The 24,876-nt window shown below is 50.1% G+C and overlaps 1 protein-coding gene across 2 annotated transcripts in view; it reads left to right on the top strand.

The window, feature by feature from the left end:
- The first annotated feature begins 286 nt into the window (after positions 1 to 286).
- The window catches only part of VANGL1 (VANGL planar cell polarity protein 1), a 49,122-nt gene continuing 24,532 nt past the window's right edge, over positions 287 to 24,876 (top strand). The window contains exons 1-4 of one of the 2 annotated variants that reach the window (XM_072769653.1): positions 287 to 422; positions 9,618 to 9,821; positions 16,874 to 17,006; positions 20,850 to 21,457. In XM_072769653.1, coding sequence (XP_072625754.1) covers positions 9,751 to 9,821; positions 16,874 to 17,006; positions 20,850 to 21,457 — 812 coding nt within the window. In that variant the 5' untranslated portion in view covers positions 287 to 422; positions 9,618 to 9,750. Of the gene's footprint in view, positions 423 to 725; positions 867 to 9,617; positions 9,822 to 16,873; positions 17,007 to 20,849; positions 21,458 to 24,876 lie in introns of those variants that run through there. The other variant, XM_072769654.1, reaches the window with a different exon arrangement.

The following is a 24,876-nucleotide window of genomic DNA, read 5'->3' as shown; positions in this document are numbered from 1 at the left end:
CTTTTGAGGGTGCAAGAATGTTGGGGCTCGCGTGGGGTCAATGGCAAGCCGCGTGCTCGCGGTGTGTGGGGGAGCGGGCGTGTGTGAGGTCGGCCCGCGTGTGCGTGAGCGTGAGCGTGCACGCGCGTGGGTGATCGCGAGCGGGGGGCGGGGAGACGCCGGCCGGGCCCGCCCTGCGCTGCAGGTGGGCCGGGCCCGCGGCGGGGCGGCCGCGCTCGCTGCTCTTGGCTCGCGGCCGCGCCGGGCTCGCGGGGCTGGGCTCGGGCTGCGGGGCGGCGCCGGGACAGGAAGCGGAAAGCGGCAGCGCAGCGGCGGCGGCGGCGGCGGGGCTCTGCCTCTCAGGGAGCCCAGCGCAGGCCGCGCAGCCGGGGCCGCTGAGAGCCGAGAGCGCGGGCCGCGGAGCCCGCTCGGCCGGCGCAGAGGTGAGTCCCGCGAGAGGCCGGGCGCGGGGTGCAGGCCCCCCCCCAGCCGCGGAGCCCCCGCGCCCCGCGCCCCGCGCCCCCGCCCCGGGCTGGGACCCCGCGCCCCGCGCCCCGCGCCGCACCCCGATCGAGCCCCCGCCCCCGCCCTCCCCGCGGTCGCTGCTGCGCCCGCGCCTCGGACTTCGGGGTGCGTCCCCGGTGCGCGTCCCGGCCAGGACGTTCCCGGGGCGGGGGCCGGGCGGGGCCGGGCGGGGCCGGGCGGTCCTCCGCTCCCCGGGAGCCGGGCGCGCACCGCGTTCCCGCCCCGCCGCGGGGCCAGCGCCCGGGTCAGCGCCCGGGTCAGCGCCCGGAGCCGGCCTGTGTCCGCACCTCGCTGCCGAGGCTCAGGCGGCCCCGGAGGCGGGGGGGCGAGTCCGCCGGCGCCGCGGAGAGCGCAACAGGCAGGTACGAGTTTACTTTCAAAAGCGCCGGGGTGGGCGGCTGGCGTCCGGCGAGCCCCTGCCCGAGGGCCGCGCTGCGGGAGCCCTGCCCTCCCGCCCCCCCCTCCCTCCCCTCCTCTCCCCTCCCCTCCCCTCCCCTCCCCTCCCTCCCCTCCCCTCCTCTCCCCTCCCCTCCCCTCCCCTCCTCTCCCCTCCCCTCCCCTCCCCTCCTCTCCCCTCCCCTCCCCTCCCCGCGCCGCGCCGGGACCTCACTTCCTCCTGCAGCCTTTGAACTGCCCCGAGCCGCGCGCCCGGGAAGTGTGAAGCTTTATGAGAACCGAGGCGCGGCGCCCGCGGAGGCAGGCGTGGGGCGGAGCCGGGGCCTGGAGCCGCCGAGAAGCCCCTCGCTCTGCCTCCGCACGGCCCGGGCCCGGCCGCTCAGCTCCTCGGCAGCAGAGGCCGCAGCGCAGCGCCGCCCCGGGGGGGAGGGTTGCGTGGCCGGCGCGTGCACTCTGTTGGCCCCTTGCACCGTCGCGGCTGCGGTTGGAAATGCCTGCGTGTATTTTTAGACCTTTACGCCAAAAGCTAGCAAAAGCTGCAGAGAGTCTGGCATTCTCGCTTGATATGTGTACAAATTTCACAGAGTTGCTGGGAAATATTACAGCCGTGTCCCCAATCGACAATGCTAATTAGCATCCTGCTTCCTGCGGATTGCACAGCTCCTAGGCTTTCCAAGTGACACGGCACAAACTGCTTAAAACCAGGGAGAAGTAATTAGTCATTTTATGTAACCACTAATTAGAGTTTTTAGAGTTGAATTAAATCAGTGTGATCTCTCTGGGGCTTTGATTTCTGGGAGGAAACTGTTTTATTCTGCAGTTCCGAGAAATAACCCTCTTCGCCTACCCAGGAGCATTGAGCGTTCCCGAACGTTGGTGTCTCTCAAGGTAATTAGTGAAGTTTTCGCTCTCACAGCCCTGGCGGTGCGACTGGGTTGCAACGTCATTTGTAAGTAAAATGGGACAAGAATCTTGAGAATGGCATATTTGTAAGGACGACTTGGCCGGGCAGTCCCTTTTTATTGTCTTATGTGTTTGAGCAACAGGACAGAACCATAGAGGATGGTTTCCTCCCCGAGCACCCATTCTGTGTCACCCAGTCTGTTGAAGAATAAACAGATGTTGAGTGAGAAAAGTGTTGTCCCCTCTTTGCCCCTGACACACACAAACACACACCCTGTTTGTTACCCCAGACCTTGGCAGTGTTTGTGTCACCTGGGTGCTTATCACATTGTATTTATTTTTATTTTTTTTAATTTTTATTTATTTATGATAGTCACACACACACAGAGAGAGAGAGAGAGAGAGAGAGAGGCAGAGACACAGGCAGAGGGAGAAGCAGGCTCCATGCACCGGGAGCCCGATGTGGGACTCGATCCCGGGTCTCCAGGATCGTGCCCTGGGCCAAAGGCAGGCGCCAAACCGCTGCGCCACCCAGGGATCCCCACATTGTATTTTAGCAGCGTCTAAAAATGTAGGCATCATCTATATCTACCTTTGGGCTGAGAACTCCTTGGGAGTTACAGCCATTCGACATTCTTTTCTCTCAGACTCCCCACAATGCTTGGGACACTGAACCTGTGAGCAGGAGTTGAAATTGCAAAATTCTTTGTGGGTTATGTGTGGTTTGGGACGATTTATGATCGTTGTCTACCCTCCAATGTATAAGTAAACGGTTCTGGTTAATTGCTGTATCGCTGTCTATTTTCCATAACTAAGAGTGCAGGTTGTGGAATTAGATTCTCAGAGGTCATGCCACGGCTTCCTCACTTACTGTGACCTTGCTTTGCTTAACTGTAACATGACATGAATATCTGTTGTCCCTTACATGGCTTGTTTTGAGGATTGAGATATTGCATGCAAATGATTTAAACGGTCCACAACACGCAGTAAGCACACAGTGATCTGTAAGATTATTAGTGCCATGCCTTCTCTCTGTAAAGCAAACTAGCCGTGGTTAGGGGACTGGCTGTGTGTGGGCATGTGATGTGGGCATTGTGCTATGCTGCTTTCCAGAAGGCGGACAAGTTTAAGGGGACTTGGGGCTGGACCATGTTTCTGCTCGTGGCTTTGGTCTTGCCTGAAGCCTGATGAAAAGGTACATGCTGTTCTCCCCAATCAGGGTCTTTCTGAATCCCATTTAATTGGATGCAGTCATTGGACTTGGCACCATGGGATTGACAGAGGAGGTGGTACTCATAAAATCTATTTTTTGAAGCTTAAAAGTCTAGCAGAGGTTAAGGGGGTGACTTGAAAACAGATCTACATCACGGGACCCCAGACACGTTAACCATTCACAGCTCTTCAGAAATCTATATCCAGCTGCTGGGACTGTTTCAGAGGTAATTAGAGATTCGAACCAAGAGTAGTTATTCTAGGAAGGTGATTTGAAATCATTAGCAAAACAGGTAAAATGAAGTTGACATTTTGAACGCAAGCAGCCTAGAGTCATTCAATTTTAAGGGGTCTGTTGTAATGAAAGAATCATTGAGTTTGTCACAAATGCCACAAGCCCTCTGATCCCCACATCAGTGACCTGGATAATGTTTTATGGTTTATAGGCCACAAGTTCAGCAAAAGGTTTTTCAGAGCTTGCCATACTTCTTCCTACCCTCCCTTTCAACCCCCAAGTCCTCCAAATAAACTCCACAAAACAGCTTTTGTTTTTGTTTTTGTTTTCTTGATCTGTCTGATATTCACTTCCAACCTGGGACTAGTAAAAGGAGGTCCAAGGAACAGAATGGAAATCCCTAAATTAGCTAAAGTTAATGGTATTCATTCTGGGTAGAGTAGCACTGACCCAACAAGATTCGTTAAGTTTAATGCAAGTGCTAAGGAGGTCTTGTGCCATGGGAAGGTATGCTTCGTAACTGAATGAATTTGACTTTACTGATGATAAATAACAACGCCAAATGGTGTGAGGGCTTTCCACATGCTAGGCACTATTCTAAATGGCTATGAATTCTCTCATTTGATACCCACCACAAGCCGATAAGTAAAATATAATTATGTTGTTAGGAACACAGGCACAGAAAGGGTAAGTAACTTGATCTGAGGTTACACAGCTGGCGCGTACCGGAGCCACGATTTGAACAATGACAGTTTTCACTTGTCTTCGTTGCTCCTCCTCTGCCAAAGAAGAGCTGACTATGAATGAAATTATCTCCATTTACATTTTCCCCTTAAGTGCCATTTGACTGGAAAGGGGGACCTTGAGAATAATGTTCACCGCAAAACAATAAAAATAATGATTGATGGGGAAAAAAATAATTAATGGAGTAAAACCCTTTAGCATTATGTGTCTGGTAGAAAAGTCACGTGCACAGTGTACATAAAAACGACTGTGCCAGAAACTTCTTTCCCTTAGAAATAGACCCACTGCTGAAGGAGTAGAATGACCCTTTAAGTGCAGAGAGTGTGTGTGTGTGTGTCTGTACCCCCTCTTGAGATAACTTTCTACCTTCCAAACCAGAGTTCCCTTAATTATTTTATAGCTGTAGGCAGAGCTGTTGATGTTTTTATAATTTCCTTTTCGTCAAGGTTAACTTAATGTTTACCACTGTCATTACCATAACATATTATTTCCCTCATATGAGCTTCTGAACACTGTGTTTTTCTTTTAAGTAGTAGGCAGGTATATTTTATGTGGGTGAACTTAACTTGAGGGAAAGATTCTCTTTGAGGCCACCCATCTTCAGTTTTTAATAAAGCGTGGCAAAGGGGGTTCTCGCTGACCTTTTTGCCTGGGAATCCCAGAATTTCAGATGCTGCCATGCAGGCAAAAGTGCACCTGTCTCAACACTGCCCTCTTGGCCTTTGGGGGATGTGAATTGACCAGCCTCGACCCTGGCCTGGCCTGTGGCCCCAGCTTCCCTCCAGGCAGTGCCTGTAGCTGGTACTGTGGCCCTTGCTCCTACTCTAGCAGGCGACTGCTGCTGACTGTTAACTTAGCCTGTCTGGACTTATAAACCCTGCTGCCGAGTGAGATGGTTTTGTGAGCACATTGCTGGTGGTTCTGACATCACTGCTAACCTGATCTCTGCGTTGTCCTCTCCACAGAGAATGTAAAATAGGCAGCCTCCACCATTCCTTCTACAATGGGTCTGTGGCCTCCACGACGTGAGGTCTGCCCCAGAAAACCTTGCTCGGCACATATTTACTGAGTGCCTGTTGCATTCTAGGAGCTGGACAAATCCTACGGAACATGGTCCCTGCCCTCATGGAGCTCATAGTCTCTTCGGGAGCCAGATGTGAAGTAATCATGCCAACGTGTCATCGGAAATTGTGATATAAAGGGAAAGGATGGGGTGCTGTGAAGGGGCCTCACGTAGACAAGAGGATCTGGAAAGGCCTCTGGAAAGAAGCAGGATTTAGTGGAGAGGGATGAGTAGGAGTGGAGCAAAATGGGGCGTGGGGAGAGTATAGCAGTTGTACTGGGCTCTGCCAAGACTGAGGCTGCAGAGAGCCTGGTGCTTTGATGGGCCTGGCGCTGAAGAAAGAGGGGTGCAGCTGGTGAGGTGGGCAGGGCCCCACTGACCCAAGTGGAAGATGCTGTGTTGTACTCCCACTGGAGTGGGACACCATGCAAGGGTTTTAAGCAGAGAAGTGACATCCACCTTGTGATATGAAAGATCGCTCTGGCAGCTGCCCATGCCCTATACCATGGGGGTCATCGCTGGGGTCAGGATGATAGAGGGACAGGATCCAGATTCCAGGATCCATATTTACACCTTTCTGTGACTGTGTGGCAGCTGATCTGTTTATTACCCTGGGGACCTGATTCCTTTTCATTACTTTACTGTCTTCCTGATAAGGCATCCCTCTGACCTTATTTGAGTTCTGCTAATTTCTTATGCATACAAGTGAACTATCTTATAAACATCATTGCGGTGATAAGCTTCATGATGGGTGTTTGTGTTAACTGTATGCAAGCTCTTTCGTTGGCCCTGAAAATAAGTCCGCTCTGGATTTTCTTAGTTTGCCTCCTGTTGCTCATGCTTAATCCTTACCGAGATCTGGGACAGGATTCTATAGCTGTGATAGAAACAGCATGACTTCGGGAAAGGAGCCCGTACTCAGCGGAGACTGGATTCCATGGTGGGGGTGGTGGGGAGCGAGCTGCAGACTTAGTAGTAGGTTAGCCCTCTGTGCATGGAGCCTGGAGGAGGTGGGTGGCTGAGCATTGGGGGAATGAGAGGAGGCTCCTGAGGGCAGGTGGCACTTAATGACAGTGGGATGCATGGGAATCACAGGAGAGAGTGTTGGAGGTGGCACTTAATGATAGTGGGATGCATGCGAATCACAGGAGAGAGAGTGTTGGAGGTGCCACTTAATGACAGTGGGATGCATGCGAATCACAGGAGAGAGAGTGTTGGAGGTGGCACAGGCCTGGGTAGATGGGATAGGTGGGATGACTGGATCCCCCTGGCCAAGGATGTTGGAAAGACTAGGCCAGGACTCCAGGGGGCACTTGTGGGGGTGCTCCAAAAAGAGCAGGGGGCAGCCGAGTAGGAGAGGTGCCCTGAGGGGGATTTATTTTTTCAGTATTTGTCAAGTACCTGTTATGCCCAGAATATCCTGCAATAGGTACACCGTGGCTCCCATCTCCGGGGAGCTTATGCTAGGATAAATCCACAGACGGAGAAGAAGAACGGGCGAGTTTTGAGCCTTAAAGGATAACTTGATGGGGGCGAGGGAAAGAGTGTTGGAGAAATAGTAGCCCCAACGCCATCGGGTCAGAGGATGACCGGTAGTGGAAAGCTCTGGGAGGACAGGCCACTTGCTGTGCACATGTGCTGTTGTTGTTGCTGTGCCAGCATTGCTTAGCATGGCCTCCTGTGGCTGCTTGCTGAATGCGGAGTAAGATGAATGCAAAAATGGGATCAGAAGGTCTCTGGAAAGGAGGACGAGGATGTGACCTCTGCATTTGGCCCACTTAGAGCTGCTTCAGTAGAGTGTGGAGGGAGGAGGATTGGGGGGACAGTTGAGGGGGAGGGAGTGGCAGTGCATACAGACCGCCCCTCTGAGGAATACAGGTAGGACTTGTGGGAGAACCTGTACGTGGGTGCTGGTAGAGTTAGGTGAAGCCTTTCCCCAGAAGGCACTTGGGAACCCATGATTTCCTTTAAGGGACATGCCTGGAGTTGTCTTAATGGATGGCCAGAGATTTTAATGGGGACCTAAAATGATGTCCTTTCTCAGAGGGGGGAAGGAAGGGGAGCCTGGGTTACCATGCGCCTTCCGTAAGGAGCCTGGTTTATTGCTCTCACCAACAGAGGAAGAGCTCATGTTAAATGGCCTTTTTTATGGGGGGCAGGGCAACAGTGGCTCAGACATGTCACAGCCAGCCCAGGTCTGCAAGGGCCTGGGTCATCTGCCTCTGAGACACCCCAGGCAGCATTTAGCCAAAATTAGCTGGAAGTGGGGATGGGAATGGGGAGATTGGGAGAGCTGGGGCCAAGGGCCATCATGGGAAGAAGCTCATTCTGGACAGGCCCGGGGACCCTAGCTCACCTCCTGAGCCAGGTGTCCACTAGGTACAAAGCAGATGCAGAAGCCACAAAGTCCAGAGCCGAAAGGAAGTGAGAATCGAAGGCACTGGAGCTGGAAGCTCACTGAAATTACTGGCTGAAAACGGTGGGAGGCGGAGTCAGTGGTAAAAAAGAGGATGAGTGTGCTCTTCAAGTTTTCTAGGAAAGTGGAGGTGGTTCAAGAGCAAAACGCACATTCCAAAAAAAAAAAAGCCACTATGTTTGTTTTTACACTCAGCCCCCAGACTAGGGTCCTTATTTGCATTTTACGGGTGAGAAACTGCCTTGCTCCAGCGCACAGCTGTAGTTAGCCACCCGGGGGCTGAGACGCCCGCCCAGTGCTGTCTGACTGTAGGCGGGCAGCAGGTGGAAAGGCGAGTGGGGCCAGCTCTGCCCTGCTCCTGTCCATGCTCTGCTCTTGCAGAGAAAGGCAAGGAGGGACATCAGCTTTCAGGACCTGAACAGGGAGGTGCTGGGAGCCACAACTCTCCGTTCGATGCAGTAGGAGCCCCCTTGCTACTCACAGCCTTCCTGTTCCTCACGGTTTACGGTGCGAGGTCTAGTAATGTGACTGAGGTTACATGACCAAGAAGTGGGTAAAGCCTGGGATTGGAACCCAGCCCCAGACCCTGTGTGTGTTAGTGTTCTCAGATCAGCCCTGTGATTTATCCCAGTTTGACAGGTGAGGAGTCTGAGCCTGAGAAAAGCAAGGGGCTTCTCCTGGGTTGTATCAGAGGGTGAAGAGTGCTGGGCTAGAACCCACTGCTCACCTGGGGCTCTTGATGGCAGAGGAGAAATGAAACGATGAGCCAGAACACCCAGGACAAGGGAGGCTGGGCCCAGAGGTCACAGTGCCTGCAAGCGAACGCACCTCATTTCCATACTTCCACACAGAACGAATGCTAAGGGCAAAGGCATCTTAAGCTATCTTTGAGCCTGGAAGGTATGCTGGTATGTGGAGGTGACCCAAAGGTTGGCTTCCGGCCTGCAGGTGGGTGCAGGGGTCAGGGAGCTTTGGTCCCCTCCCAGTAGGGGTAGGGCTGTGGCATTTGCAGCTCCTTTGTTCTGTCTTCACACTTATGTCACCGGCTCTAGTTTGCTGTTTCAACACTGCAAGGAGGAGCCCTGATGGGCGGAGACCAGCTCTGGAGGTGCAGGATAAAGGGAGAGACAAACTTGAGGTTTTGGGGCCTTTAGGAGTAAAGGTTGTGGCATGTGGGGCTCAGGAATGTACTTGGAAATGTTTCCAATTTATTTTTATTGCAAAGCAATATCTAATGAAAATGTGGGGAAAGACCCAGGAGCCTGCAACTAATAAATCACCTGCTCACTTTCCTTTTCCGATGTTCCTTCTTAATCACTGTGTTTACAGAAGCCTTTTATAAGACTGTAACTGTAAAGCAGATTCAGGATGTATCTACAGTCCTGCAGTTTGCTTTTTAAATTTATCATTATGTTGTAAAACTTTCCATCCTTCCTGGTTATTTTAAACAGCTATCTGATATTTCTTTGGGTGGAGGAATCCTGTTTTCCTTACCTCGTCCCCCCCCAACCCCGCCCTGCTTTGAGGGCATTTAGATTATTTTGGGCTTTCTCCTGTTGTAAACAATGCCATAATAGTTTTTCTTTCTTTCTTTTTTTTTTTTTTTTCCAAAAAGAATCAGTTCTCGAAGATAAATTCTCATGAGTTTGGATTCCTGGTTTAAAGAGATAGAGAACTTTTTTTTTTTTTTTTTTATTGTCTTTTGGAAACTATGAACAAAATCCCTTAAAAGCTACTTCCCTGGGTATTGTTCTGGTCACCAGCAAACTGGCAGTGGGGGCTGGGCACTGTCTCGGCTGTCGGATGGGAAGCCACTTCCTCCAGCCTGAACCCAGGCTGTCGGATGGGAAGCCACTTCCTCCAGCCTGAACCCACGCAGGGAGGCTGCGTCCAGGAAATGGCCAAGGGCCAGGTCTCTCCCTCTGCTGCTGTGCCTGCCACTGTCATAGAGGTTTGGCCTGCCAGCACCTGCCTATCTCCCTCCTGGACACTTGGGGAAGCATTTAGCATTCAGACTCTTCCTCTTTGCTCATGTGTTCTGGAACAGGCCCCAGAGAGGAGGTAGCTGCCATCATTTATCTTCTGGAATCTTTAGGTTACCTTTGAAAGTTAATATCTTTTTTTTTTCTCCCTGTTTTTCCTAGAATTTGTTCCCTTTGAAGAGTGGCTCCTGGATATCCAGGCCCTTTGGGGCTTTAGGAGCCTAGTAGGTGAAATTCTCTGCCTCTGAGGAGAAACACTGCCCGCTCCTTCCTCAAGAGCAAGCTCCCCATTGCTATGGATACCGAATCCACATATTCTGGATATTCTTACTATTCAAGTCATTCGAAGAAATCTCACAGACAAGGGTATGTAAGCTCTTGATTGTTCCACCTTTATTTCCATTTGGGAAAACTTGCAGGTTGGTCCTGCTTTCTAGGCTCACTTTTCTTTTCTTTAAATATTTTATTTATTTATTAGAGAGATGGAGAGAGAGCAGAGCACACAAGTGGCCTGAGCCACCCAGGGGCCCCCAGACTCACTTTTCAAGCGGTGAAGCTGGGTTTCGGGGCTGTTGATATTGGAGGTTCAGTTCACCCGTGGATGAGAAGCTGGGCTTTCAGAGCATTTAGCATGCGTTGGGAGTAACCATACCACCAATTTACATTTTATAGCTGTCATTACGGTTGATGACCTAAATGTCTGACAGTTGATTTTATTTTATTTTGTTTTTTTTTTTTTTTGACAATTGGTTTTAAATTAAAGTTTCTTCCTGCAGTGGAAATGTTTTCCATTTTTAAGGACTTCTCAGAGATGACACTTCTCCCAAAGCTTTACCAAAAATGTAAATGAAAGTTTAAAAAAAAAAAAAAAAAGGTGTTGATTTGTTGCTTTTCACCTAAAGTTGCTGACTCATTGTTTGTTAGGCATTTGCTGTGATGTTTATACACTAGGTGGTAGGATGGGTCTCGTGCCATGTTGCTCTCTGGCTAGTTTTCCCAGGGAACAAGCCTAGGTAATGGAAGATTGCCATTGGGACGCCTGGGTGGCTCAGTCGGTTAAGCATCTGCCTTTGACTCAGGTCATGATCCCAGGGTCCCTGGATCGAGCCCCACCTCAGGCTCCCTGCTCAGCTGGGTGCCTGCTTCTCCCTTTGCTAGTGCTTGCTCTCTCTCTGTCAAATAAATAGATAAAGTCTTTAAGAAAAGAAAACAGAAACCACCATCTGGGGTGATGGGGACCAAACTCTCCTCCTCGTCTGTGCAAAATGCACAGGTCTGCCCTGGCACTCGTAAAGTCTGCTGTTTACAGACCTGCAGAATGTTTGGTAAGTCAAGGAACAAGGACATGAATGAGTGAATGAATGAATGAATAATGGAGAGGTGGTTAAGAAGACAGTTGGTGAAGTTGTAGTGCTGCCTCTTGCTTAGACTCGTCATCTGTGAAGTGGGTATGGCCATCTCACAGGGCTGTTGAGAGGATTCAGTAAGACTGTTCATATAAAGTGTTTAACCTAGCACAAAGTGGGAGGTCACTAATCAGTGACTGTGTTAATGCTATTAACAGTCTTGGCATTTCAGCACCACATTCAAAGGTCCCAACTGGCTAGAGCCCAAAGGTCCAGCTGTGTTGGCAATGCTGCGAGGGCTGGGAGGGCTGGGAGCACCGGTTGTAGTGGTGTTTTCCTGACCAAGCAGTTGCTCCACAAGCAGCCGAATGCAGAGTGGCGTTTTGTTTTGTAATAGGGCAATAAAATGTGTTTATCTAATTGACTTATGTATTTGCGAGCCCATATGGATGTACACAGGCTGCAAAAGGTGTAGAAGGATGTTCTCTGAGCTGCCAGCAGTGGTCACCCATGGGACAGGGACTGGACACAAGGCAGTGACTGATGGGAATTTTGTTTTTGCTTTATCTTTCTGTACCTGTTCAGTCTTCTACAAGGGAGTGTTTTGTAATTTAAAATATGAATGAGATAAAAGCGTATAAAACAGAAACTTTCAAAGATTGTTTAATGGTCTGAGAAATCATGTTTACAAGGGCATGTTCTAAAAAAAGACTCAAAACTATATTCTTATAAGAAGATGAATGGTTTTAAAAAAAATTTAAAAAAAAAAAGAAGATGAATGGTAACGTCATTGGCTGCACCTGTCTTGTCTCTGAGTATAGAATTATTAAGATTATGGGTGAGTTTCTTTTTTTTTTTAAACCTCAATTTTCTGAATTTTCACATACTGGTCTTAAAATCCTAAAAATGAGGGCAGCCCGGGTGGCTCAGTGGTTTAGCGCCACCGTCGGCGCAGGGTGTGATGCCAGGGTCCCAGGGTCAAGTCCCACATCGGGCTCCCCGCAGGTAGCCTGCTTCTCCCTCTGCCTGTGTCTCTGACTCTCTCTCTGTGTCTCTCATGAATAAATAAATAAAATCTTTTAAAAAATAAGTAAATCATAAAACACCAGAAACAGCCATTTGGAAACACGACATCTTTGCATCTTCCTGCAGACAGTCATTCCTTTGTCGGTGTGCCAAGCTTCTCTTTCCACACGGCAGTGACAGGCATAGGAATTTGGGGTGCTGCTGGTGCTTGGGGATGGATTGGGGATGACACATTACAGTATTTAAGTAGGAACCATCTCTGGCCTCCTCTGCCTATACATGTGCGTCCCAACTGTCATACGTAGGGGCCCCAGGCTGTCCTTTGCTCTTTTCTGAGGCCTCTTGGGGCCCCCAGAAATTGAGACAGCAGTGCCCTTGTGGTGACTTTATGATCGAAACAGCATGCAGAACTGTTCATACTTTCTAGGGCCCATGTGGAAAGTACTTGGCAAATGATAGTACAAGCTGAGACTTTTAGTAAAGTACTCAGGGGGTGTTACTGAAAGCCTATTCAGAAAAGCTTTGTGTGGAAGGGATGGCCATTCAAGATTCCATGGGTTCTTGATGAAAAGACAACCCCCACTTGCAGTGAATTCTCTGAGGGCCCTGTAGGGCATAGCGGCCAACTATGGGGCAGAGCTTGTAGCCTGTAGATGGTGTGTGCTGGGGAGTGCTTCGGCAGGGCATAAAGAATATTGTACAGTGGGACTCCTGGGGGGCTCAGAGGTTGAATATCTGCCTTGGGCTCAGGGCATGATCCTGGAGTCCTGGGATCGAGTCCCACATCGGGCTCCCTGTGGGGAGCCTGCCTCTCCATCTGCCTGTGTCTCTGCCTCTCTCTGTGTCTCTCATAAGTAGATACATATATAAAATCCTTAAAAAAAAAAAATTGCGCAGTAAGGATACCCCTCATCAGTGTGTATGCAGGCCCTAGACCCAGCCAAGGGTCTGGTACCCCCAGGAGGCTCCCTGTGCAGCTTCTCTGCTCAGCGACTTTAATGGAAAAAGTGGGAAAGAAGAGGGCTTTTTGGTAACTTTTACAGGCCTCTAACTCAGAGAGGAATAATGAAATGCATCAAACTTGATACGCCCAGTGACACCGAGATCATCTTTGGGGGACTGGCTGGTTTCCAAACAGATGATAAGTGACTCTTTTTTGACAAAGAAGTCAGTGGCCTGGTTTTGTGATGTCTGCTCTCTCCAGAGGGTGTCCAGTTAGTTCACTTGCTGGGAAGATGGTGCAGACTTCAGTGACCTTGCCTCATCTGGGGAGTCTAGAGCAGTGGTTCCCCAAGTTCCGTACAGCAGTGGGCAGTGATGCTGATAAACACTTGGTGGGCACTGGAGAGGCCCCTCAGTCTCTGTCCCCCCAGAGGTGGTGCCTCCCTCCAGCAGGCAATAGAGTGGCGGTGCGGAGAGGCAGTGTTAATTTGCCTGACGTTCCGAGGCTAGGAGATAGGTTTCAGGCCTGACTTGTTGGGCCTTTGGAAGCCCAGGCTTTCCCCTCTGGGCTGTGCTAGATGGGGAACAGCAGGAGGAACCGATAGGGGGAAGGTGGGGGCAATTCGTGTGACTAATGTGCTGAAATGCACTGTTGAAAAGAGGGCGGCCAGAATGCAGAGGGAATGGGCGCTTTTGTTCCCAGGCGGCCTCAGAGTCAGTTTGTGGAGTGCCCAGCCCTCCCACCCGAGCGTGCCGAGCCAGCGGGTGCCGAGCCAGCGGAAGCAGCCAGCCAGCCCCACCATCAGCAGGGAAAGGACAGGTAGTGGGTGGTGGTAGAGGAGGAAAGGGAGGAGTGACTGGTGGGGCCGGCTTTCCCCAAATAGAAATAGACAAACAACAGAAACCTAGCGAAATAGTCTTCCCAGGAAATGCCTACTGTAGTGGGAAGAGAACAGGGGTGGATGGGGGTCTGGCTGCAGCGAGGGGGTTTTACAGCAGCCCCCAGACACCCAGCGGGGGAGTTGCCTAAATAGATGCGTTGACACACACACGTGCAGGTACAGACGCATGCCTGGGCCTCCTGCGTGCTGTTGCTTGCTCTTCCCACCCTCTCGCCTGCATACACACAAGCACAGATACACTCTGGTCTGTACCCTTACAGGTAGATGTTGCATAGACACAGTCTCCAAGGTAAAGATATCCATTTAATGCTATTTTAATAAAGAAGCCACTCTGTATCTCAATATTGTACAGCTGAGCATTACACTCACCTCTTGGCTCCCATTATTGAGCCCCTGCTGTATACAGGCATTTCACAAACCACCAGACTTCCAAGCACTCACTCCCCCAACCCTCTCTCCAGGAGCATTTGGGTGGGAGAACCTTGGGGACAGTTTCCTAGACCACCTGCATCCTGATCACCTGGGATGCTGGTGAGAAATGCAGATTCCTGTCCTCTCCCCTACAGAACTCCCTAGGGGTGGGGCCAGCGAATCTGCACCTAAATTCCTGCCCCAGGTGGTGGCTCTGCACACTCAGGGTGTGAAAAGCGCTGGTTTCGCTGGTTTCAGGTTTCTGGCTTAGGGGGATGATAAAACCTTCCTGGGGTTATCAGATCCTAGGCTCCTATCTGGTTTACCAGATGTCACCAAGGGAATGGTTCAGGCAGTCACTTCTCCTTTGGATGTCGTTGGGCCCTTTATGAGCCAGGTGAGATGGGCCAGGGGTCAGAGGAATGGCTGGCCCTAGAGAAGCTGTTTCCAGCCCTGGGTGTGTCCCTCTCCTGCTCTCTGCCTCTGCTGTGTTCAGGCTCCAGCGCTTGGCATTCACTGAAAGAATTTTGACTTCCAGTGGAATTTGTGCTGTCACAGGATTTGACCCATGGGACTGGTAAATAGATAGTCGGGTTAGGGGAGCATGTGACTTGGCTGATTACAGAAAGAGTCGATAGCTCGGGGAGCAGGTGGGGATGATGGAAACATAAGCTAGAAGAGGAACCTCCTGGATCTGGCTGGTGCAGGCCCTGGGGAGCAGGGTTCTAGACTTCATCCACACAGGTCATCCGGAAGACTGCCCAGGCACATGGGAAGGCTCTCCCCAGTTGTTTATTGTTTCTCCCACTGGGGCCTTGTGAAGTGATTATCTTTGGCAGCCCAGAGCCTTGGGCCTGTGGCCTTATGCTATTCACGTGCACAGTAGTTTGTGACTGCCAGCAGTCGCACCACAGGCGCATTCCAGAGCGCCAGTAGTTCAAGTAGAGGGTGTCAGGGCGAGCATCAGGAACAGTCATGTTAGATCTTCCGGTTGCTCTTCAGATCAGCGCAGCACAGTGGGTGTGAATCGAGGTGGTGGGAGCAAAACCGGGTTCACATCTTGCTCTGCCTCTTACTACTATTTTGGGAGGTCCATTAACCTCCATAAGCCTCAATTTCTTCATCTCTAAAATGGAGACAAGACTACCATCCTCATACAGTGATTGTTAGGATCGAATGGAATTAATACAATAAAGCCCCTAGTAGAGTGCTCTCCAAAGTGGGGGTGGGGGGTGGAATGACTGGCATCAATAGCTACATCTCTAGGTGAACAGATTCTCTGCTGTCCCCCTCGTTAACCTGGTTAAACTAAAACACCCAAGTTGACCAGGACACATGTGTTTCTGGACTCTATTTAGCAATAGATCGGGATGATAGGTTAAGCTCTAGAAATTCGAGATGCTCCTCACTGAGAGTGTCTGGGCCCCAGGATGCTTCCCTGCTCTTTGAAGGAACTAACCAGTGCTTATCCTAGGGAGGTGCCAATAAGATAGGTGTTGGCCTGCAGGAAGTCTGTGTGTGATTTTGTTGGCTAAGTAGCAGGCTAACAGGGGACACGCCGTGGAGAGGAAGGAGCTGGGTCGTGTGTTAACAGTTGCTTCTACATCTCCCCTGAGGCCCCCGTACAGAGCTCTGCACACATTATCTCTTATCATTGTCCCTGTTTCACAGAGAGGAAACTGAGGCTTTCAGAAGTTGAATAACTTACACAAGGTCACACATCTAAGGGGTAGAACTGAGATCTGACTCTTGTCCCCAAAATCTGTGCGCAGTGCTCTGTCCTGCTCTGGGCTGGGGGAGGACACCTTGGGAATGAGAGCAGGTGTTTGAAGGGAGGACTAATGTCAAGGTGGCCCATAAGACAGGGAGTTGAGGGAACTTATTCTTGGTCACCAATGGGCAGGCTCCTTCTGTGGGGGCTCCTCTGTCGAGTGTTCTCAGGTAGGGGGGCAGGAGTGCTAGTGTCCATAGGTGCTTAATGGCCATGTTGTAACGTCTGAGTTTTGCACAGTGATTGATTCCTTTGGTAATTTCAAGATTGACCCATGGCAGGGTGCTCTGGCGGTTACCCTGGACGACTACCCAGGAGGTCCATCTGGGGTAAAATGAGGCAGCAGCCTGTTCTCCTCAGGAAGCCTAAAAATACACACACATGCACACACACACAAACACACCCCTTGGTTTCGTTTGTCCTGGCTTTTATTGTTCCTCTGGGTTGCCTTTAAGTTCAGCCAGAACCTAGGGGAGTGACTTTTAGTCTGATTTTGTAAGAATGAGAAGTAAAGGCTTCTTTGTACTGGTTTAGAATTTCCTTTCTTCTCAACTTGTCCAAAGGTGTAGGGTGACAGTGTGTCCCAGATTTTTGTGGACAGACCAACGTGTAAAATATCTTGCCATGTTGTCCTCACAGGAAAGTCCGAGAAAATAGATTTAGGCAGGTTATAACCAAATCAAGTCAGTAATTTCACAGTAAAATGTGCTTCAGCTACAGAAATTCTGAAATTTACAATTAAAGGCTTTGAGAAAATATTTTCAATTCCATTGTTGAGGGAGGAGTGACAGCCTTTATTTAGGGTCTTGGAATGGCAGAAAGATAATACTAAGTAGGGAGTAAAAATTAGCTTACTCCTTGCAACGGGGGAGGCTTGGGTGGGTATTGGCACGGCATGTGTGTTTGTGTGTGTGTGTGTGTTGAATTTTACTAAGCTCAAAATGAAATTTATAATATATTTCAATGGGGGGTGATTCACATGGTATAAATGTGCTGGCTGATGATCTTTTTCCCCCCCAGGGAGAGAAATAGAGAGAGACACAAATCACCCCGGAATAAAGATGGCAGAGGGTCAGAAAAATCTGTCACCATTCAAGCTCCTACCGGAGAGCCCCTGTTGGCAAATGATTCTACTCGGGCAGAGGAAGTTCAGGTAAGGATCAAAGGCAGTCTGTAAGCTCACTGCTCCTTGATGGAGACTCCTTTCAGCAAATGTTTTCCTAAGTCTTGTTGCAGTAGATTCTCTTGGGTTTTTATCTTTATTTTTCTAGCATGGTAATGAGTTTATCTATGTCTCGTGGTTTCTTGTCGGTCTAAGGACAGCCTGTCCTGCCATTGGCTACCTTGGGGATTCTTCTGGAGTGTGATTGGTTGGCCTGCTTTGAATGGTGTTGAAAAGAAGCCAGCCAGCCTGATGACTGGGCAGAGAAAGGGAAAGTTACAGGCTGTAGTCTCCCGAGACATGGTCCAAAGTGGAACAGTGCATGAGGGAAGGAAGGAAATGCTGTCCAGAAACCTTGAGTACAGTGGGGAACAAGAGGTTAAGGGAGCCCAGACCGACCACCATGAAGTGCATGAAATAAATTGGGGGGTTGTACACTCAGATGCTTGACAGGAAAACTGGATGAATGAAGTAGGCCTTGGGTCACAGAGAAGGGGCAAAAAAACATACCAGGCAAGCTCAGGGGTGAGCTGTAACCTGTGTGGCACTTCCGTTGTCGGGGTCGTGGTGCGGAGCGATGGGGTCTGTGGCAAAGTGGAGAATGCATCTCTGTTAGCAGAACTGCAGCTCCCCAGCTCCAGACACTTATTACTGCTCAGGAATGCAGGAATTCAGTGTTCCTGGTCTAGTGGTATTTAAGAAAAGCTGAAAATTAGCATTTTTATGTGAAATCACCCAATATTCAAATATTGGCAACCTGTGAACTTTTAAAAGACACTGTGTGAGTTCTCCTCGTTGGGTCTTAACTATCTGGCAGCCCACCTGACTTAAATAAACATCTGAAGCATACTCAGAAACATGTTTGCACACCCTCCACAGTTCTTGAAATATATGTGTGGCCGGCCTTGGCCCCAAATAAACCAATGTCTGCTCACGCCTGCAGGTACGTACACACACACATATATGCATTTATAAGCAGATGGGTGGCCTGAAATTGGAATTCCTCAGAGCACATGAGGTGCTGTGGGATGAATGTAGAGTTTGTTGCTGGTACTTACCATCACCCCACCTGCCATAGCTCTGGAAGGACCAGAGGGACGGTTAGATGGTTGGGACTAATCCTAAGATTAGACTACCTTATAGGGGGGTCACTTTCCTTCTAGATGCGGATTCGGAGGTGCTGGTGGCCCACTGTGAAGGCATTTCTTCTTTGCAGCTTCTCTACGTCTTGGAGCTCACTGAGAAGCTGTTGGCGTTTATTCCAAGTGGATGTGATGGGAACAGCACTGAAATGGGCTTTTGGAGGCTGTGTTTCTTGGTAGCTCTGTGACCATGGGCAGTCCTGACCTCTGTGGACCTCAAGCTCTGGAGTGAAGATCTTGGGTGTCAGATTAGAGCATCTCAGATCCTTTCTGTTCTAAGACCCTCCAAGCTTAAGAGGACCTTTTGGACATCTACATTTTCTTAGGCACAGATGTATACTCATTCTCAAAATGTCCAGGGGATTAAGTTAGCAACTCTGGTAGGAACAAGGGCATTGAATAGCTAAATCATAGCAGTGTGGTGGTCAACAAAATGGCCACAAGATACTAGTAATAATTACTTCCACATCGATTATCGACTAAATTTTAGGCCCAGTGCAAAACATGGAATCCGGTTTTTGTTCTTCACTCAGAGTGTTGTAAAATAAATTATTTTGTGAATTGACGTTATAATGAGTTGTTGATCTTTGAATTTGTAGCTGTTTTTTTCCCCTGTTGGTGAGGTGTTTTTGTTTTTTTTTTTTTTTTTTTTTAATTGAAGTAAATTTATACACAAAGACATGAACCAGATCTAAAGTATATGGTTCGGGAAGTTCAAACTGCTAACTGAGCCCATAAAACTCACACTATCACTACCGTCTCCCCAGTCAGTTCCTGTCCCTACCTGCAGCTCTCTAAGACAAAGTCTATTGTGATTTCTCTCACTATAGATTCAGTTTGCCTCCTTTAGAACTTCATATAATTGGGACCATTCATATTCTTTTGTTTTGAACTTTTTCCAGTAAGCATGATGATTTTGAGATTTATCCACGTGTTGGCATGTTTTAGCAATTCATCCTTTTTTGCTTTTGGTGAGCATTCTGTTACATGAATTTATTATCCATCCTCCTGATGAATAGACACTGGAGGTATGCCATCTTGGGCTATCCCGAGTAGAGCTGTTACAAATGTCCTTACACAGGTCTTGCAGACATATGTTTACATTTATTTTGGATAAAAACCTGAGAGTGGAATTGCTGGGTCGTACAGTTGAGCATCTAGTCGAATTTACATGACACTGCCAGACCCATTTTCAAGAGTAATTGTACCATTTTATACTTCCCTCAGCCCTGTGTGGGAGCCTTAGTGGCTTCTGGCCATTGTCTTGAGTCGTTTCTTTCATGGTATGTCAGACTTTCCAAGTTGAAGAACTCTTTGCTCATAGGTCAAGACCTTTGCCACTGCCACGGCTCCTTGTCGCAGCCTATGCACCGATACATCATATTTTTCTAATCATTACTAGATTTAAGGTTATTGTTGGTTGTGAGATCCCTATCTTGATGATCCAGCTGTCAACTTACACTAGATTTTTCTAAGTTGGTGTCTTCCACATGGATTTCACCCAGCTTGCCCCTACATCAGACTGTTTTTTTCCAAGGTAAATCATATACGCAAATCCCTGAGGCAAAACCTCGTTGGACCCCATGTGGCTTTTTTTTGTTTTCTTGCTCTGTTTTGTTGCTTTGTAGCAGTCAGAGTTCCCAGCAAAATAGCAGAACGGTTTAAGAATCCTAAGAACTGGATCATGTTCAGTAAGGAGACTAATGAGTCCAACTGGAAACTGCCTCAAAGTTTAAAAAGAGAAAGCAAGACAGTCATAGACACATTGCAATAGCCTGGGAGTTCCGTGCCCTTGTTGTCTGTGGTGTGTCACAAGAATGTGTGTTCAGGGAGGGATTTTTGAGCTGTCCTGGCCAGCGATACTTGAATTTGCTTAGCTTGCTCAATGAGAACCATGGTCACGGAGTGCTTGACGCTGATACTTACTAAAACAAACAGACAAACCCAAAAGACTAGCTACAGGTCAGCTGTGATTTGTACGTAGCAGTGTAAGTTCCCTAGCTCTTCAGAGCTGCTGGAGGGTATCGTAACACCCCACTTCCAGAAGTTAGCCTTGGTCAGCCTTTCTAACACAGCCATGAATCTAGAAGGAAAAGCAAAGCCTTCTTAGGCCAGAGGCGAGCCCTTCCGTGTTAGTCTCATGGTGGGATTGCTTACTGCAGGGCACAGAGCCCTTCCGGAGGTTGCAACACGGAGGATGATCTACGTCAGAGTAACAGAGCACCCCACGAACCAACCAGAAGGTTAGGCTGTGTTTTCTCTGTTAGAAAAGGTGAATATGTGATACAACGTGGAAAGCTTCAAGGCGGGGTGCCTGGGGGGCTCAGCGGTTGAGCATCTGCCTCTGGCTCAGGGTGTGATCCCGGAGTCCTGGGTTCAAGTCCCACGTTGGGCTCCCCACAGGGAGCCTGCTTCTCCCTCTGCCTGTGTCTCTGCCTCTCTCCATGTGTCTGTCATGAATAAATAAATAAAATCTATATTAAAAAAAAAAACTTTAAGGACACTCATTAAGATTCACAGCTCCTCTGTTTGGAAGAGTTAAGCCTCCACCTTCTAGGGTTGCTCATGGGTGCGGGTTGGTTCGGGGAGGTGGGCCCCTCGTCCGTCACCTCTCTCCAGGTGCCTGCTTCGTGGCTTTGACTGACGACCTGCCCTCTGTGGCTCTTGACGCTCACCTTTCTGTCCCCATCAGGATGACAACTGGGGAGAGACCACAACAGCCATCACGGGCACCTCAGAGCACAGCATATCCCAGGAGGACATTGCCAGGATCAGCAAGGACCTGGAGGACAGCGTGGGGCTGGACTGCAAGCGCTACCTGGGCCTCACTGTGGCCTCGGTCCTCGGACTTCTAGTGTTCCTCACGCCCATCGCCTTCATCCTGCTGCCCCCCATCCTGTGGCGGGACGAGCTGGAGCCCTGCGGCACGATTTGTGAGGGCCTCTTTATCTCCGTGGCGTTCAAGCTCCTCATCCTGCTCATCGGGACGTGGGCGCTCTTTTTCCGCAAGCAAAGGGCCGACGTGCCGCGGGTTTTCGTGTTCCGCGCCCTGTTGTTGGTCCTCGTCTTCCTTTTCGTGGTCTCCTATTGGCTCTTCTACGGGGTTCGCATTCTGGACTCGCGGGACCGGAATTACCAGGGCATCGTGCAGTACGCCGTGTCCCTGGTGGACGCGCTGCTCTTCATCCATTACCTGGCCATCGTGCTGCTGGAGCTCAGGCAGCTGCAGCCCATGTTCACGCTGCAAGTGGTGCGATCCACCGACGGCGAGTCCCGGTTCTACAGCCTGGGACACCTCAGGTAGGGGGCACATCCTCGAGAGGCAGGAAGGACCGCTGTCGGATGCGGACAGGGTCGGATGCAGACAGGGTCGGATGAGGACAGGGACAGATGAGGACAGGGGCCGAGGGCCTGGACCGTGGTCTGACTCCTCTCTCCAGCTTTTGGGAGGAGCTGTGTGTGTGTGTGTGTGTGTGTGTGTGTGTGTGTGTTGGGGGGGTGGTGTCCATGTGCATTGACTTTCCTGACTGCTGGCGGGGAGGCGGGTGACACGTTGCCAGTTTCATCCAGGCTGCGGTTTTGTTGGGCCAGTTCTCAGACGTGGCCCCTCCAGAAGGGATGGAGGTGATATGTGGTGATGGCTGCTGGCCTTGCCCCTGAAAGGAGCCTGTGAACAGCGGCAAAGTGACCGGCCCCTCCAGTTTGCTCAGAATGCTACATCTGGTTTCCACCCTTGTCCTAGTGGAATTATTCATCATTCCTTTTTTTTTCCCTTCCGCTCTCAGAAGTGTCCAGGTTTAGGCACTAAATTACAGGGCCACCCTAGTGACCCTCAATAAGGAAAGAAGTGCAGGTTAGACACCCCAGACTTGTGAGAGTTGAGCGTTTTGGAAATGTACGCATGTGATAAAGTTAGAAATATGTTGAGATATCATACTTTAAATTTGTGCATGTAATCTGTTTCATAGTTAGCTAAAAAAGTGATGATATTCTATTTTATTTCATGTTTATTTATCCTGAGGTAAACACTTTGGATAGATTGTCACGTTCAGTCTTCACAGAACCCTTTGATACTTGCCAGTATTATATATGAGGAAATAGGGGATTGGGGGATTTAAGCAATTTGTAGAGAACAATATGGCAGGCCTCATTTAGGATTTATCCCGTTGTCATGAAGCTGGGCTTCACTTAATGCCCTCACTGTGGCATCTCTCACTTTGTGTTTCTCTAGAAGTTTGGTTGGGGCGGGGTGGGGGTGGGGGTGGTGGCCATTAATGTTATTTCCATTTTATTTTATCTTCTTTGTTTGCTATTACAAGCACAACTGTTATGATCATTCTTGTTCAGGATTACTGGTGCACATGGGCAAGTTTCTCTAGATGGTCTTCCTTCGTGTTCACCGGACCATTTTTTCTGTTTTCTTCCACAAATTGAGGAGGGGGCAGAGGACAGAGGCTGTGTCTCACTCTCATTGCATCCCCAGTGCCTGGCCTGGAGCATGGTGTACAGACGGCACTCACATGGTCACCAATCAGTAGCTAGCCTGACTTTGCCATCTCCTTGGGCTCTCTTGCCTCCTCAGGCGATATCTGCCGTTGTGTGTAACCTGCTTGACACATGGTGAGCACTTGGTTAATTGTGGCCATTCCGGCCCATGATTGTGTAGTTGGCAGAGCAGCCAAGACCTGCAAGGACACCCTAGTGGTGTCAGAACAATGGGCTTTGTCATATTTTTGGCTGGGACAGGAAGGTGGCCCAGCCCTGGTTTGGGGTTGTGTCACACTGCCAAACCGTCTCAGTGTTGGCATGCCCGCTCTATTGTGCTTCTGGCTCAGCTTCTACCCCCCACCCCCCAGGATTGGGTGGTTTAGCACTGGGAGCTGCTGCCGTCCTGACTGGTCCTTGGAGGGAATCAGTGTCTGAGTCACATGCTATGCATGGCAGAATCATATGTTTCGAGTCCTTTGCATGTGCCTGTGGGGCTCTGAAGATAAGTAAGTCAGTGCTGTTACTCATGTCTGCTTTCTTTCCCCCGTTTTCAGTGGAGAATGACCAGCAGACTTGTGTTAAAAATCTGCCACATGTAGAGCTGGGGGCTCCCAAGACACAACGATGGCTGCCTTCAGAGCTCTGTTCTGGAACTCCTGGAGCTCATGGTCCCTTGGCTTTCACGGTCAAGTAGACGCTGCTCTACTTGGACAGTTGCCGACACAGGCCTGGGCACAGGCGATGGAGCACAGGAGGACGAGGCAGTGTGGCAGCAACAGAGCCCAGCAGGAAGCGGTCTATCCCAGGACAGGACAGGTCTTGCTCAAGATTAAGAGGGTGGAAAGAGATCTAGCTCTGGTTACAGTAGAGACAGGTGCTATTTGAGACTCTTAACGCAAGTGGCCACGACTCTCACTGGCACGAACCCTGTCTGTGGGGTGGAAATGTGAAGGGAATCATCTCCCCTTGAGTCATCCAGGTGATGGAGCTGACTTCCCCTCCACAGCTCCCGCTTCGCCCCTCCCTCCGAGACTGGTTGCTCTGCGAGCTGGACAGGGGCAGGGGTGCAGAGGGGACAGACAAAATCGCCCCGGGGGAGTATGGCCGTGCTGTGTTCAGAAAACTGGCGGCGACCCTGGCACCTGACCACTCAGCCCTGCTGCCCAGGGAGACCTGGGTGGGTGGGCAGGCAGGGCTGAGTCCCAGGCTTGCTGCACACCTTCCATGCCTGTCCTTGCCATGACCAACAACTGCCTGGCCTTAACTTGTTAACCCTGAAGCCACCAGCTCCTGGGGAGACCCAAGGGGAGCACCTTTCTAGCAGCCCTAGGGGGGAGCATGTTGAGGTAGAGCCAGTATCTTCCTTTGGGCTTCTCTCCAGGAGGAGTCCTTCCCCTGCCCTTGGTAAGGTCCCCTGTGTCCCTCACATGGAGGGGAGCCTTTGCTCATGGGGTGGAAAGATGGCCAGGGAAGGGGAGGCGCCTTTACTCTCAGATAGAGCCCCCTGGCAGGGCTGGCTGCCTCTAGGCCAGCCAGCGTGTGTGAGCTGGAGCAGGCTTGGCATCTCCCCTGCTGGCACCCTGTGGGCTCAGTCACCTGCCGCTCCTTGGGCTAAATCTGGTCTCAACCCAGCAGTGGCTGCAAGAGTCACGGGGCCAGAAATATAACTTCTAAACCCTTTTGTAAAATGTGGAAACGGATAGGAGGGATGGGGGAATCAGAAGACACAAAGAGTGAGCCCGAAGATCAGAATAGCAAGACTTCCTCTGCTAGTTGGCAGGCCGTTCACCTTCCCTTTATGGAAAAGCCTTCCCGGTGGCAGTGGCCTGATGGGCTTCGGTACAGAGTGTTGGTGAGTTCTTTTCTTGTGGTGTTCTCAAAGCTGATTTTAGGGAATCGACTGAACTATTTTTTTTTTTTTTTGACTGAACTATTTTTGACAGTTGTCAGAAGAATGCCTATTTTTCAGTTTCTTAAAAGATGCTTCTCGTTAGCTCTCAGAAAAGGTACAGTGGCCCCACTTGTTGGCAGGAGTGGTGTTATGGGTGTATCTGAAAACTTCCAGAAAGGTAAAAGGTTACTGTGGGACAAAGTGAGATACTGTAAATAGATTAAGGTCCTTCCTAACCTTTCTGCCCAGGACCGGGGGGATGACAGAGGGCTTTGCAGATGTCCGATGTCATTCATCCCTCCTGCGCTGTCAGGGCTGGGCAGGTGGTACGAGGTGGCTG

This window comes from Canis lupus, chromosome 12 (assembly GCF_048164855.1).
Source record: "Canis lupus baileyi chromosome 12, mCanLup2.hap1, whole genome shotgun sequence".
Taxonomy (NCBI): Eukaryota; Metazoa; Chordata; class Mammalia; order Carnivora; family Canidae; genus Canis; species Canis lupus.
The sequence above is the reverse complement of the archived record's forward strand: the minus strand, read 5'-3'. Positions and strand labels throughout refer to the sequence as shown.